Genomic DNA, 16,863 nt, shown 5'->3' with positions numbered 1-16,863 from the left:
CTTTGCTTGGTGCCTGTCTGTGTCATGTCAACCCCATCCCCCCAGTAAACCCCCATCCGCCACTAGGATGTCAGTCCATGATACCAGGGACCCCACTGGCCCTATTCCTAGGTGTGTTCTCAGTGCCAAAAATAGAGCCCCACCCACACTAGTTGCTCAGTAAATATTTGTTGAGTGAACGAATGAATAGATCAGTGAACTAATGGTTCTTGGGCAGGTGTGGTTGTTTTCTTTTTTAACTTCTCTGAGCCTCTAGTTTCTCATCAGTAAAAGGGAGATTGTTCTATAGTCTCCAGTCTCTTGTGGGGATAAAAGAGGTGATTTTATATTTGCACGTGGCCTGCAGTTTCTTTCCGTCCCCTTCCAAGCCTTCAGGTGCTCTCTGGGCAGTTCTGTAGACAGAGCGGAGAGCCCCCCTGCCCACCTGGAGATTCCATGTGTTGTAGGTTCCTGCCTGCGTTAGACTGTCAGCATCACCCTTCCTGGCCCTGCCTTAGAAAAGGCCGGTGGAAGGCTGGCATTTGCTGAGTGGATGAGTGTTGATAATGGTGAGCGGCTCCTATGCCTCGTTCTCCAATCGGTTCACCCATTTGGACTTCACAGTTTCTTTGGGTGACTCCTGGGCCTTCCTGCGGGATGGCAAGAGGGTCCAGTGTATTTGGGGCTGAACATGATCAAAGTTTGAGTGAGACTCACGACAACTCCCCAAGAGAACATTGGTCTACTCTGCTTGTCAGCCATAAAGAGGCTGACACTACAAATGGGAGAATAAAGGAGTTATTTAAAAATGCAGGTGCCCAACTTGAAATCCTTCAAGTTAGTGTGGAGCTGGTGTCTGGTATTTCAGAGGTGGGAACGCTGTCCTCGCTGTGTTTTCAGAACAGTTCGGTGTCTCTGAGTTTCAGTTTTCCTACCTGAGAAATGAGAGGGGTAGGAAGACCCCCCGCAATCTCTTCTAGTTCTGACATTTTCACATGGTATGAGAGCAGTGGAGAGGGTAATAAAAATAGTTACCACTTACTAATCCTCACAGCATGAGGTAGGTACTGTCAGAAATGCATTATGTTTAGATCTGGAAACTACTTTCTCAAACACACACACACAGATGTGCACACATAATGCACATGGATACACACACATGCACACACACGCACGTGGATATGCACACATGCACATGGATGCACACATGTGCACGTGGATATATGCACGTGGATACACACATGTGCACGTGGATGTACACACATGCACATGTGCACATGGAAATGCACGTGGACACATGCATACACGTGCATGTGGATGTGCCCACATACACGCATGCACATGGATACACACGTGCATGTGGCTTTGCACACATACACACATGCACCTCAAATTCATACAAGGGTAGATGAGACAGGACCTAGATGAAGGGAGGTCAAAGGGGAAAATCTAGAACATTCATCTCCAGTTCCTTACCATTTATTGTATAAACATGCTGCCCACCTTATAAAACCATCACTGGATCTCACGTGGTCCATGTTTCCTGACTTCAGGCTGTGATCTAAAACATATTTCTCAAGCCTTGAAGTTTATGTAGACGAGGGGCTGAGGATTCGTGTTTTGCAAAGAGATGAAGTACACTTTCAGCCCCTTTCTGCTGAGACTTTGAGTGTCAGGAAACACAGGGAACACAGGACCCAGAGGGAGTGAAGAGAGAAGAAACTGGCCTTTGAACCCACTAGTTCAGGAGACTGAAACTCACAGGGCACCATGAATATTCCAAAGCACAGACAACTCAGGAACAGAAAGGGCCAAGTTATTGCTTCATAGGTGTCTCTTCTTTAAAGACTTGTTTGTTTATTTGTTTGTTTCTTAAAATTTCCATTTCCCTCCTGAAAAGGAAAGCTTGTGGCATTTCGACTTCCCTTGGAAGCCTCCATCAGCTTGTCCTGCTGGCCCGTGATGCGTTTGGGATGCCCCAGTGCTCCCAGTGTGGTTGCTGTAACACCTGTAGGGCATGGATCAGGTTTCCTACCTCAGGTGGACCATCACTCAGGTCAGGGGAAAATGCCTCCAAGTGGCCGTGATAGGATTACACAGGGGTTGCCTAGCTCACTGGACTTCGGGCTCCAAGTCTCTAGGCCAGGTTACCTACATTGATACAACCACCCATCACCACCTGCTACACCCAATAGCAGTAATACTTTCACAGCACTCCTCCCTATGTGCCAGGCACTCTTCTAATCAATCCTCACAGCAACCCTCCGAGTTGAATATAATTCCCATTGTACAGATGAGGAAACTGAGGCACAGAGAGGTCAATAACTTGTCCAAAACCAGAGTGCTGGAGAGTGATAGAGCCAGGCATGAACTGGGGTAGTCTGGTTCCCTCCAGACTACCCTGCACGGCCTTTCAGTTGCAAGATATTCTGACTCTACCCTCAGGGAGAAGTATGATCTCATGTTGAGTCTCCTCAGATACTACATGGCTGGACAGATAGCAGTCATAACGCTCACCCTTCATTTTTCCATTTCCTGTGTTTTCTAAGCAGAGGAGTATTAGAAGGTATTGGGAGGAGACACATAGGGAGTTGGGGTTTAGGGGTGTTGGGAGCATTGGAAAGAGAGCTGACAATTGGAGCAATGCCATCAGAGCCTGTGATTCTCTCCCCCTTCCTGAAGGGTACAGACTAGATCCCAGAGGGCGAAAGCGGCTGCTCCAGGTCACAGGGTCATCCCTCACCCCAGCCCGACCTGACCGTAACCCCAAGTGTTTCACCACCAGGGCACACTGCCTGGGTTTCCCTGGCAATTAGGGAAACTGGTGTTTGGATTTCATACACGCCTCTAGGAGAGAAGGAGGCATCACGGTTTCATAGACCTTTCCCCCAAAGGGACTTTAAGACCTCCACAAGCCTCCACCCGCAAAGTCAAGGGCCCAGGCGCGGTGGGTCGGTGGGTCGGAAACACGAAATGTTACCCCCTGTCTCAGATGTCAAAACCTATTTACTGAAGTGCTTTCTTTTTCCTTTTTCTAGAACAGAGCCCAGCTAAAAGCCCTTTTCACCATAACAACAGAAGAAAAGATCACGGTAGGAGAAAATCTTTGACCTGGACACCCGCTTTATGCCCCCAGTGTGTCTTTTTATGTCTTTGGTGTGTGGTCTCTTGCTGTCCTCAGAGCCAAGGGTAGAAGCCTACCGCTGGCCTTAGCCCCCCAGACACGAGCCAAGGCTGGGGGCTCTGTGCAGTCTGGGGTCCCCCAGTGTGGCCTGAGGCTGTCTGGCTAGTTTCCCAGATGACCCTTTCATCTGGGCAAGACGGGTCGGTCACTGCCTGGACAGGCTGGGGCCTCACCCACCCATCAGCCGGCTGGTACCCGCCCTGTAGTGTTCACCCCATGGCTAGTGGGTGGTCATGTTTTGTCTTCCCAGAGCTGCCCAGGGCCCTGCAGGCCTGCTTCTGCTGTTCACCATTAACATTTCTCCATTTTTGTTCATCATTCAATCACCCACAGCTCACGCATTCACTCATTCACATGTTCATCAAGTGTTTATTCACTATATAACCACGCTCCACATTTCTTAAGCACCTACTAGGTGCCAGGCATCCTAGGCAGTCTTCATTTGCTGAATTGTGACATCTTCACCATAATCTGAGGGAAGAGATTGTATTTTAAATCACCTCCATTTCATAGATGGAGAAACTGAGGCACACTTAGGTCAAGTCATTTGCCCAACGTCACATGGCTAGGGTATCAGTGTTCCCAAGACCACTCCCAGGTGCAGTGATTCCCTAGGAGGGCTCACAGGACCGCACACATAGTCTTACTCAGGCTGATTTATGACAGAGAAGGGATGCAAAGCAGAATCAGCAGAGGGAACAGGGACTCAGGGCGAGGTCTGGAGGACACCAGGTGCAGGCTTCCAGGGTCCTCCCCCAGTGGAGACCCGTAGGACATGCTTAATTCCTCTGGCATCAGGTTGTGACAGCGCATGTGAAGTGCTGTCTACCAGGGAAGCTCATCAGAGACCCAGTGCCAGGGTTTGTACTGGGAGCTGGGCACGGGGCACCCTCTGCCTGGTACCTCCCAGGAGGACAGCATGTATTCAGTGCACACCACATCCTTTGCCCAACAGTTTAGGTCCTGTGAGCCCCTCTTATCAGGAGATGGTGGGAACCCTCTGAAACCTGAGTTCCCAGACACCAGCCAAGGCCCAGCACCTTAAGCAGGCCTCCCAGAGGATGGAAGTCTCAGACCTGCTGTGTGAACGCCATTCTGCACAGGTAGTGTTAGAATAAGATATGAACCCAGGCCCTTTGGCTCCAGAGCCCTGTTGCTGGGCAGTGGGCCACACTGCCTCCTAGTGAGCCGAATGGCTGCACAGATGAGGCCGGCACAAAACCCGAGTCAGGCACACAGGTGCAGACAGTTCTCCGGGCGGCACCATGTCTGATTGCTTCCTGCATCCCGCATGGTGCCTTACACTGTGGGTGGCACTCAACAGGTAAATATCCCGTGACTGAGCTGACTGTTGTCAGTGCTGCGTGATTGCAATAACGGTCAGAGAACATTCATTTAATCAGTATTTATGAGCCCTTCCTCCGTGGCCCAGACCTCCTCACATAGATGGAGACGAGCCATACCCCGGTCTTCAGGGCTGTCTCCAGCTCATTGCCTTCAGGAGAAACAGGCATAGGTGGCCCCCCTGGGCTGCAGTCCCATGGGTGCAAGGCTTGGCAGTGGAGCAATGGGTTGGATTTCAGCCCCACTGGCCCCTGGGCCAGGTGACCTCTGCCTGTGGACCGTGTTCAAGGAGGTCATTATCGAGTGGGGAGATGAGACGTATGCAGGTGATGGCCCTAGAGTGTTGTGGGAACAACAGGCCCTTGCACCAGAGGCCGGGACTTGCATCCCTGTTTTTCCATGCATTGTATGTGACCTTGGGCACATTACTTACCTCCCTGGACCTCAGTATCTTGGCTGTAAAATGAGAATAGTAATAGTACCCGCTTCATAGGGTGGTCGTCAAAGTAAACGGATTGATGCAGGCAAAGCGCTCGGCACAGTGCCTTGCATCCTGTAAGCGCTCAATAAACATCATCAGTATTATTTCACACGGAAATAACGCTGCTGTGCAAGTGTTCTGTGTTAATTGCGAAAAGAATGTTATGTATCAGGGTCTCAAGCTTAAATTCCCACGAGGGCCGCGCCGGTGCTGTAAGTGTGTGAGTCAGGCCCACGCAACATTCTAGGGCGCAGGGGAGTCTGAGGCAGCCTGGAGATTCCGATCGACCATCACCCACCATCCCTTCCCCACACTGAGACATTAAACAAGGGCAAAAAGCCAAACAAACCACGTACATCAGCTGTGACTGAACTTGTGAGGTTGTGACCCAATGTACAGATTATAGGTGCTGGGGGTACTGACAAGGGAGAAAGGGTGGGCTGGGCGGGCTGGGTGGATGGCAGGCCTCTTGGAGGAGGTAAGAATTCACTTGGATCCTAAAGGAAGGAGTTAATTAAGGGTGGAGGAGAGGTTTCTAAAATATGTATCTGAAGATCTGACGTCAAGGTTAAGCCTGTTTGACTGTCGGTTGGACGTGAACCAAGGTTTACTGGGCTCGAGCACAGGGCCTGGCACCTTTTAGGTATACGTAAGGAGGAGGCTCAGCCCTTGCCAGCTGCAGCGTGTGTTCTAGCATGGTTGACTTGGGCACCTGCAGAGATAACGTCGTTATACTAGGAAAGTGTGACAGTGATGAATAGGAGGAACTCAGCAGTGAGGTATAAGCTCCTCTGACATTTTTATCAAGCAGCTAAAAACTACAAAGCAAAGACATTGAGTAACCCATTGTGTAACTTGGGAACTGCAACACTTGGAAGAGACGCCATCACCTCCTTAATTTCTTATGAATTTCCTGAGGGTGAAACTGATAGATGTCAACTAAGACCCCAAGAAGTCTTCTTACCCTTTCTGCCTCCTGGATGAATAGAGAGGAAAAGAATCCCTCCACCCTGTGCCGGACATTGAGTGCAGGTGTTCTTTTTTTAAAAAATTGTATTGAAGTATAGTTGATTTACAGTTTACAATGTTGTGTTAATTTCTGCTGTACAGCGGAGTGACTCAGTTATACATATACATATACTTTTTCGTATTCTTTTCCATTGTAGTTTATCACAGGATACTGAGTATAGTTTCCAGTGCTATACAGTAGGACCTTGTTTATCCTACGGATAGTAGTTGAGTGGAGGTGTTCTGATTGAGCTGGACTTCACTCCAGCTTCTTGTAATTTGGGGGGCAACTGACAGGATCTTTTGGAAGAAAAATGAAGATGAATTCCCTCAACAGATTTAAATCTAAATGGATAAAACAATTTTTAAAGAGTAAATATCGGTTAATATGCTATGAAAAAAACCATGGGGCAAAACCATGGGTCTGAGTACACAAAATAGTTGAAAACTTTACATTTGAAAACAGTATTAAAAAAGGTCAGGGGTAAACTTGGGAAAATATTTTCAGCATACATTAAAAAGGATTAATGTCTTTATAATATGTTATAAAGAGCTCCTATTCATTAATAAGATAAAGAATGCCTCAGTAGATAGCTATGTACGATATGAGAATTTCTCAAACACAGAGATTTACAGTGTGTGCCCTTGAGCACAGTGGAGGGAACGTGTAACTCCACTGGCAAAACCATTTGGCTTTGGGTTTAACTCAGAGGGCTGGAAGCATGCAGTCGCATATCATCACGTCTGCCTTCTCTGGATCACTTCTTTGGATGACTTACCAGCCTTCTGCCTGTTCAGTCCTGCTCCCCTCCAGCCCATCATCCTGAAACACAAGCCTGCCCACTTTCTATTCTGGAGGGGCTCCCCATTGCCTGCTGGATAAAGCCCAATTCCCTTAAGTTAGGATTCAGGCTCCATCAGGAAAGGTGACCTCTGCTAGCTCCCTGTGCCGTGGGGTTCCTGTGTTTTCCACATCGCTCCGGTTTTACACATGCTGATCCTTTCCTTCCTGTCCTCTGGCAGCTCGTAAACATCCTGCAGGACCCTGACCAACTTTCTCCACCTCTGTGATTCCTTCACATCCCCCAAGCAGGCTGGTGGCACCCCTTGCTGGGATCTAGTGGCATTGGGACATCTGATAAACCTTGTCACTCTGTGACATTGAGACTGTTCCCCTGGTTGGCACTTAATACATTTTTGTTGACATCAGAATAGAATTTTTGCCCAGGGGGAGACTTTAAAGATTATCTAGTTTTACTTCCTCATTTAAGAGTGAAAAAAACTCAGGTCCTGAGCGGCTTTGGGAACTGGCCAAGGTCCTGAAGCTTGATACAACATTGAGGAATGGAACCATGCTGTGCAGTTTCTTCTGTAGTCCAAGCCTTATTCACTGGATTGTAACTTACAGACCTCTGTTAGTGAGTGTGATCGTCTCTGTTTGTGGTTACCTTCAAGCTCTTGCTCTTGCCAGAGTTATCAGAGTTTCTGCCCTCAGAGCTGCCCCTCAAGGGCTGTGGGACAAGGGTCAGCAAGTCACTGACTCCTCTGCTTCTTCAAGCAGTTGAAGGATTTCAACTAAATTACTCCTAAAATGTCTTTCAGAGAAATCATTCTGTATGCTCTCCCCTTCAAACTTTTCCTGGTTTGGAGAGGGGGTGGGATTTAATATATGTCTATTATGGACACTTTAAACAAAAAACCCTTCCACACACACAGACACACACACAGACACACACACACACACAGACACACACACAGACAGACAGACACAAGGAGAAAGTTAGAAGAATAAGATAACATTTCTTCATATCCCCGCCACCAGAGATAACCATTGCTAGCATGGTAGTTTCTTGCCTTCTGCAAGTCTATAAATATATTTATTACATAATTGAAGTCAAATTGTATAAACAATCTTTCCTCATGCTCTTGTAACTTGTTATCGGATTTTAAGCATTTAAAGCATTTCTTTTGAAAATCTTTTTTTTTTGTCTGGCATTGCTCTTCATAAATGCAGTGGTGGAACGCATCAAAGGAATCTGCTACCAGCTAATATGTGATTAAAGTGGTGATAATAACGGATCCTTTTCCAGAGACAAGAAGGAAAGTTAGTGCGGGCTCTGGGGGTGAGACAGCTGGGATCGCTGAGCCATCTCTTTTTCTTTATTCTTAGATAATGAAGTTTAAGGTAGATAGGCTCTTTGAAATTCTGTACTTACAATGATTATCAGTGGAATTTTTCTGCAAGATTTTTGCCCTCATTTTACAGATGGGGAAACTGCAGCTCAGGGAGGGAAAGGCTCAGTGTCCCACAGTGTCGTAGGGGAGGAGCTGAGAGTTGAGCCCGCAATGAGGGCCCAAGTCCATGGTCTTTACGAGTATGTTCTACTGCTTCCCATAGCATTGTTTGTGGTTCTCATCATTTCTCCATTGGCTGTGTCATCCAGGGTCATCCTCCTCCAGGCTTTCTCTTTCTAAAATACTGATATGACCATGTTACTTCCTGGCTTAAAACCCTGCAGGGAGGCCCCTAAGCCTGTAGGATGATGTCGCAAATCCCTAACCTTCTCTTGAAGGCCATCTGGGACCTGGGCTGTGTCTCTTGCCATCTGCAAGTCCTGCCCATGTTGTTCCCTCTGCCTGGCTCACCCTCCTCCTGGCGTGGTTCATTGTCCTCTCGCCACGGGTCACCTCTTGGAAGGTCTTCTTTGTCCTTTGAGCTGGGTTAGGGACTGCCCCTCTTCTCTCCTTGCCCTAGTCACACATGTCGCCCCAGCCTGTGTGCCTGGCCATTCCTCTATAGGATGCTGAGCTCCTCGGAGCAGGGCCTGGGTCTCTTTCCTCCTTGTCTTTCCTTGTCAAGAAAGGTTACCACCACATCTAAACATTGAGTCAAACCTGGCAGTAATTGTGATGTAGCCACTTAATAGAAATTTTCAGGTAAATGGAATTATAGCAAAGCTTGGTTTTTGCAGCCATGAAGTGTGAATTCTGTATTTAAAGCATTGTTCTAAAGATTTCAAAGGAGTTACTTGGCCTCTGATGAAAGTTCAATAAAGATATTGATAGTTAAGTGTAGTTTTGAAGGGATGGCTTTTAGCCAGAGACTCAGGAATTCTAAAATTCTGCCCTGCTAGTCACTTACCGCAAAAGGGTGAGCTGTATACTCAGAGAAGGAGTCAAAGTGTTCACAGCGGCACAAGCCCCTGAGGACTCAATGCAGGGCTCCTGGTAAAAGGCCAGGCTGGAGCCTGAGCCCTGGAGAGGCAGCTGCGGTCTGAAGACTACTGCCTAGACCATGGGGTGTGAATCCTGGGTCTGTTACTTGTTAGCTCTGTGACCTTGGGCCATTTATTTAACTTATTTATACTTTGGCATTGTAATCTGTAAAATATGGATTAAAATAGTGCCCACTTTATACTATTGCCATGGGGAGTGAATGGATAAAACAGGTAAAGCACTTGGAACTATCCTTGGCACTCAGTATCTGCCCAATACATATTAGCTATAATGATGGTGGTGATGATGGTGATAATGATGGTATTGATGGTGATGATGGTGATGTTATGGTAAGGATGATGATGGTGATGATGATGGTGATGGTGGTGATGGTGTTGTTGATGGTGATGATGATGGTGGTGGTGATGGTGATGTTGATGGTGATGATGATGATGGTGATATGAGCCATTATGGGGATTTTCCTTCCCATAAAGCTGAATCTTGAGATTCAGTCTTCTTTGGCCATTTATATGGAGGAGGGAAGTTGAAGACTAGAGGCGTTGTGGACAGGTCAGGGGATCAGGATCTAGCTTAAGTTAGTAACAGAGGTAAATGAAGAAGGTTGAAAAGAAGAAAGTGGGACTTGTGAGTGGGCTTGTCCCAAGTAGGCAGTCGTTACCTAGGTTTGCTTATCACCTGGTATTGGAAAGTAGGAATTGCAAGATCTCAAGGTGGAGATTCAGAGAAGGTGGAGGTGGGAAGAGGAGGAGTGAGGTGGCTTGTCTTGGCTGTTCTACTTCCTAAAGCAGGAAAGGGAGGAAGGGAGGGGGACTTTGAGAGAATGAGTTAGTTTTGTTCCTGATTTTTTTAGTACGTGGACGCTGCCTGCCTGTAATTCTGTCCCAATATCTGTTTCTGGTTCTCATCCATCAGACAAGTAACTTCTACCACGGTGTGGGAGGTTGAGACTAAAAATGTGTTTAGAAAACCACACAGCCCCCTGGACGGCAAGTAGTGTAATGTACCGGGGAGAACACAGACTTTGGAATTAAGCAGAGCTAGTCTGTCCCTCTTTAACTATGGACTTTGATTAACTACCTGATCTCTTTGCATCTCCATTTATCTATCAGTGGAATGGGAATAATACATCCCCTGCAGGATTGCTGAAGATTGAATGAGATAAAGCAATACCACACTTTTTCAGTTTCCTAGGGCTGACATAACAAATTATCACAAAGCTTAGAACAACAGAAATTTATTCTCTCACCGTTCTGGTGGCTCGAAGACTGAAATCAAGGTGTCAGCAGGATCGTGCTCCCTTTGAAGACTCTAGGGAAGAATCCTTCCTTGCTTCTTCCCGGCTTCAAGTGGCTCCTGGAAATGCTTCCTTGGTTGTAGCTACGTCACTCCAATCTCTGCCTCCATGGTCACGTAGTCTTTTCTCTGTGTGTGTCTGTCTCCAAATCTCCCTCTCCTTATAAGGATACAGTCACTGGATTTAGGACCCACCCTAATCCAGTATGACCTCATCTTAACTTGACTATGTGTGCAAAGACCTCATTTCCAAATGAGGTCACACGCATAGGTACTGAGGGTTAAGATTTCAGCATAGCTTTTTGGAGGACACAGTTCAACCCCCTACATGCATCTAGCCCAGGGAGTGGCATATTGTAGGTGATCAAATGTCATTCATTCCCTTACCTCTCTATTCTTCTCCCTAAGGCTGTAAAATTAGAAGTGTTTGCCTTCTGTCAGTAGCGAACTTTGAAGACAAATCGCTGATCTATAGCCTTTTGTTCTCTTTAGACACAGATGTTTTGTCTCCTTTCCATCAGTATTTTAATGTAACCTGTTTGCACTGCTTTTCATAGTTACCCAGTTTATTGATTTTCTTCTTATCTGATAGGTTCACAAATCAGAGCTTAGAAGGCTATTTCCAGTGCAAATGGAGAACTTGCGTTTCAATTTGGTGCTAATGAAAATGTAAGATTTAGAATCAGGATGTTTGAGTCTGAAAACAGAATTGGTTTCCTGACCACCTCTGATAACAGCCTCTATGGACAGAGGCTGATTCATCATAGGTGAGTCATATGTGGCAACACACTTTGATTCAGGTTCCAGTAATTGTCTGGACCGAAGCTCCTGTTCCCAACCTAACTTGGCTTTGACTGTTTGGAAGGTCAGGTTGGCTTTGTTGGTCTGTCAGAAAAATTTAACCTTAACTACAGTGTGCATTGTGACCACAGTAATGAGGAATGCGTTAGTTGTCTTCCAGCTCCTACATAATGCATTAAATGTTCCCGTAATCTGCAGCCACTTTTTTACTGAAGCATAGTTGATTTACAATGTTGCGTAAGTTTCAGGTGTACAGCAAAGTGATTCAGTTATACACATATATATTCTTATTCATATTCTTTTCCTTTGTAAGTTATTTAAAAATATTGAGTATAGTTCCCTGTGCTATACAGTAGGATCTTGTTGGTTATTTTACATATAGTAGTGTATATATGTTAATCCCAAACTCTTAATTTATCCCTCCTCCCAACCTGTCCCCTTTGGTAACCATGAGTTTGTTTCCTATGTCTGTGGGTTTATTTCTATTTTGTATATAAGTTCATTTATATCATATTTTTAGATTCCACATATAAGTGATATCTTAGGATATTTGTCTTTCTGTCTGGTTTAATTCACTTAGTATGATCATCTCTAGGTCCATCCATGTTGCTGCAAATGGTATTATTTCATTCTTTTTTATGGCTGAGTAATATTCCATTGTATATATGTACCATGTCTTCTTCATCCACTCATCTGTTGATGGATATTTAGGTTGCTTCCATGTCTTGACTATTATAAATAGTGCTGCAATGAACATTGGGGCCTGCAACCATTTTGAATTAAACTTGTCACAGGTTGGCTTCTCTGGAAGCAGATGCCAAGACAGAGTTGGGGTATAACATGGTAACCAGTGTGCAGAAAAGTTGACATAGCTGGCCTGAGACTGCTATCCTTAGAAAGCCCTACTTACAAAGTTAGCCCTTGGCTGGCATCTGGGAACTTGGATTTCAGGATGATTCTCACCATTTACTGAACTATGGGTGGCTCACCCACCTAAACTGTTTTTATAAAGAATATATTTTATGTTGAACACCTCATTTCCGTCTGGAGTCTGGGATTTTGGTACATGCCAGGCAGAGGGTGCCTAAGCGACTAGTCCTGAATAAAAACCCTGGATACCGAGTCTCAAATGAGCTTCACTGGTGGACAGCGTTTATGCTCATTGCTGCAGGAATTAAGTGTGCCCTTTGTAGCTCCGCTGAGAGAGGACCTTAGAAGCTTGCTCCTGGTTTCCCCGGACTTTGCCCCACATGCCTTTTCCTTTTGCTGAGTTTTCTTTGTATCCTTTCACTGTAATCATAGCTGTGAGAATGATTATATGCTGAGTACTTTGTGATTATATGCTGAGTACTTTGTGATTATATGCTCAGATTATATGCTGAGTCTTAGTGAATCATCTAACCTGGGGGTGGTCGTGGGGCTCCCCCAACACAATCAGATCACCTGCGAAGGGGAGGAGGAGGAAGCAGGTTTGGGCAGAGAAAGAAGTCAAGTGTGATCCAGGCTGACAAAGCTTCACCTTGCAGAGAGCTGTGGGGCAAGTGTTGTCACCTGTCTGAGCGTACCTTATCAGGCTAAATGGCTGGCCATTATGCCTCTGCCTTGTTCTGTTACCAGATGTCGGCATGACCTAGGTGAGGTGGCTCTCTGCAGCTGATCTAGACCATGAAGTGGGAGGTCTACTGACCACACTGCCCATAGCTGGACACCTAGTCCTTCCCTGAAGGGAGATCTGGGTGGTGCATCTCCTTGTCTACCAAACTTACCTTTAGAACTCATTATTATCGTTTTTTGTCTCCTGATTATACAAGTAATACATGCCCATTATAGAAAACACAGAAACATAAAGAGAAAATTCATCAAGTAATTACGCTCAACAAAATCCTGGAATATTTTCTTCAAAGGTTCCATATGTATATGGGTGTATATGTATTATTTTAATGTAATTGGAATTTTTATGTATATACAGCTTTGTGTCTTCTTTTAAAATATTATGCTAGCATATAGACATTTTTTATATTACTAAAAATTCAGCACGCAGAAGTCAGTTGCTTTTATATACATACACAATGAACAATCCAAAAAGGAAATTAAGAAAACAATTTAATTTACAGTAGCATCAAAAAGAATAAAACACTTAGGAATAAGCTTAACCAAGAGGTAAAAGACTTGTACACTGAAAGCTACAAAACACTGCCAAGAGAAAATTAAAGACCAGTAAGTGGAAAATCATCCCTTGTCCATAGACTGGAAGACTTCATATTGCTATGATCTACAGATGCAGTGCAATCTCTGTCAAAATTCCAATGACATTTTTTTTGTAGAAATAGAAAGAAAACCCATCCTAACATTCATATGAAATCTCAAAGGAACCCAAATAGCCAAGACAATCTTGAAAAAGAACAAAGTTAGAAGTCTCACGCTTCCTGATTTCAAAACTTATTACAGAGCTGCAATAATCAAAGCAGTGTGGTAATGTCATGAAGACAGACATAAAGACCAATGAAAAGAATAGAGAGCCCAGGAAAAAAAAAACCCTCACATCTATAATAAAATGATTTTCAACAAGAGTGCCAAGACTATTCTGTGGGGAAAGGATAGTCATTTCAGTAAATGATGTTGGGGAAACTGGATATCCAAAATAAAGTTGGGGTCCAAAATAAAGTTGGACCCCTACCTTATACCATGTACAAAAATTAACTCATTAATTTTTGTTAATTTTGTTAATTTTGTTAATTTTAATCAAAGACTTAAATGTAAGACCTAAAACTATAAAGCTCTTAGAAGCAAACATGTGGGAAAGCTTCATAACATTGCATTTGGCACTGATTTATTGGATATGACCCAAGAGCACAGGTAACAAAAGAAAAAAAAAACAGATAAATTGGACTACACCAAAATTAATAACTTCTGTGCACCAAAGGACACAATCAACAGAGTGAAGGGCAGCTCACAGAATGGGGGGAAGTATTTGCAAATCATTTATATGATAAAAGGTTAATATCTATACCACATAAAGAAATCCTATGTCTTAGTCTGGGCCGCTATAACAAAGTGTCATAGACTGAATGGCTTATACAACCCACATTTATTTCTCACAGTTCTTTAGGCTGGGAAGTTCAAGGTCAAAGTAGATACGCCAGTAGATATGGTATCTGCTGAGAACCCATTTCCTGGTTTGTAGATGGCCATCTTCTCATTGAATCCGCCTTTGGCAGAGAGCAGAAAGAGCTCTGGTCCATTTGTCTCTTTATAAGGACACCATTTACCTCCCAAAGGCCCCATCTCCTAATACCATCACAAGGGCGGTTAGAATTTCAACATATGAATTTTGGGAATACACACAAACATTCAGTCCCTAATGTCCTACAATTCAATAACAATAATAACCAAACAACCAGATTAAAAAATTGGTAAGAGACTTGAATAGGCATTTCTCCAAAGAAGATACACAAACTGTTTCATTTTTTTAAAGTTAGACAAAGGTAGCTAACTGAATATAACCATTGAAATTGGGAGAAAGTGTAGGGAGGGTTATTTGTAGGTAACAATCCTTCAAAATTTGGGGGTAAAAATTCGTGAGCTAAAATCCACATCTGTCGTAGCAGGAATTCGTAAGTAATGTTGACATATCAAGGAATAAAGATGTCTGCATAATTTTTAGAGTATTTAAGTTAACTAACCATTCTGGTTCACTAAACCATAGAAACTGAAACCAGTATCTCTTTAAGATAGTTGCCTCTGGGAAGTGGGGTTAGAAGAGGATGCAGAAGGACACACAGGATATTTGCTTCTCTTTTTAAACCCTTGGTTTCTGTTAAACACCTTTTTTTTCCCTAGCAGGCATGCATTATTCTGCTTCTCAAAACTTGTAAAATGACTGCATGATTGGCCGTTATGGATAGAATAAGTCATAGAAGCTTAAAATATTTAACCCTTCTTTGTGTTGTGCAGCATTTAGGATACGTCCCATTTGTGTTATTTTATATGATGTTCTTAAAAGCAGCCTTATATATAAATAAATCTTCATGCATATTTCTGGATCAAACCAACCTGTGTATAAGCTTTTATGCCTATTTTTGTATTATCTCCTGAGGAGTGAATCCTGGATATGAAATCACTAGGTTAAAGGGGTGAACATTTTAAAGCCCCTTGTTATGGACACAGACATTTTTTCCCTTTCATTTTTGAGTATAGACATTTTGGTGAGAGCACTCCAAAGGATGGAAGTATCATAAAAATCTTAGTCTCTTTTTGTCCAGGCCTGTTTTCGAGGTCACGTTCTGAAGAAATGACTGGGTAGCGGTCACCACGTAGCATCTCCCTTTCTGTACCAGTAGAGTGGCCTTGGGTCACCCAACCCACAAAGGAAGGCAGGGCCAGAATCACTTACATTTAGTCAGTGAGTGCCACGGGTTAGGCCCTCTTCTAGTGACTTCATTGCACTCTGTTCATGTCTCATGTTTAATCCTCAGTACAACCTTTGGAAGGCTCTTGTCTCTGTCTTACAAACGAAAAGCAAAGGCAAGGAGAGATGAAGTTACTTGCCCCAATGCCACACGGCCAGTAAGTAGCAGAGATGGGTCCCACACCCAGGGGTCTGAGTCTAGAGCCCAAACTTCACTCTCTGTGCTGTTACAGGCCCTTACCTGTGAGAAGCAAGTAGGCTGGGTCAGCCCCGGTCAGTGTCCACAGGAAGAGTGTAATCACACAAGGGGAGAACGCATCAGCATCTTCTTAGTTTCTAGCATATTGCCTGGTACACAGGGGACACCCAGTACCTATTTGTCGGCTAAATAGATAAGCCAAACTTTACACCAAACTCCTCTACATTATTATTTTGTTTAATCTTCATGCTGTGAGGTATTTTTATCCCCATGTTACAGATGAGAGAACTGAGGTTTCCGGAGGTCAAGTCACTTGCCCAAAGTATAGAGCTGTTTCGATAGAGGAGGCATTGTAATTCAGGCCTGTAGGATTTTTTTTTTTTTTTTGGCTGTGTTGGGTCTTCATTGCTGCACGTGGGCTTTCTCTAGTTGCAGCGAGCGGAGGCTACTCTTGGTTGCAGTGTGCGGGTTTCTCGTTGCGGTGGCTTCTGTCTTGTTGCAGAGCACGGGCTCTAGGCTGCTGGCTAGAGTAGTTGTGGCACGTGGGCGCAGTAGTTGTGGCTCGCGGGCTCTAGAGTGCAGGCTCAGTAGTTGTGGCGCACGGGCTTAGTCGCTCCGCGGCATGTGGGATCTTCCCAGACCGGGGCTCGAACCTGTGTCCCCTGCATTGGCAGGCAGATTCCTATCCACTGCGCCACCAGGGATGCCCCAGGCCTGTAGGATTTGAAACCAGAGCTGTTTTTATTTTGCTCAGAGTGTCTTTGGGAGAATTCAAGAAGTTAATTCTTGTGAAACTCTTAGCCTAGGGGTTCTCAAAGGGTGGGAGCTTCCCCTGGGAGCTTGCTAGAAATGCCTCTTCTCGGTTCCTGCCCCAGGTCTAGTGACTCAGAATCCCCGAGGGAGGGGCCCAGCAATTTGTTTGCACAGAC

General features: G+C 44.8%; 1 protein-coding gene across 1 annotated transcript in view; it reads left to right on the top strand.

Annotated features, from left to right (window-relative positions):
* EVC2 (EvC ciliary complex subunit 2) overlaps nucleotides 1-16,863 on the top strand; it is a 140,569-nt gene that overhangs the window by 23,031 nt on the left and 100,675 nt on the right. Inside the window, exon 7 of the mRNA XM_060148525.1 lies at nucleotides 3,018-3,071. Coding sequence (XP_060004508.1) covers nucleotides 3,018-3,071 — 54 coding nt within the window. The remainder of the gene's footprint in view (nucleotides 1-3,017; nucleotides 3,072-16,863) is intronic.

Source organism: Lagenorhynchus albirostris, chromosome 4 (assembly GCF_949774975.1).
Source record: "Lagenorhynchus albirostris chromosome 4, mLagAlb1.1, whole genome shotgun sequence".
NCBI lineage: Eukaryota > Metazoa > Chordata > Mammalia > Artiodactyla > Delphinidae > Lagenorhynchus > Lagenorhynchus albirostris.
This window is presented reverse-complemented; position numbering and strand designations above follow the sequence as displayed.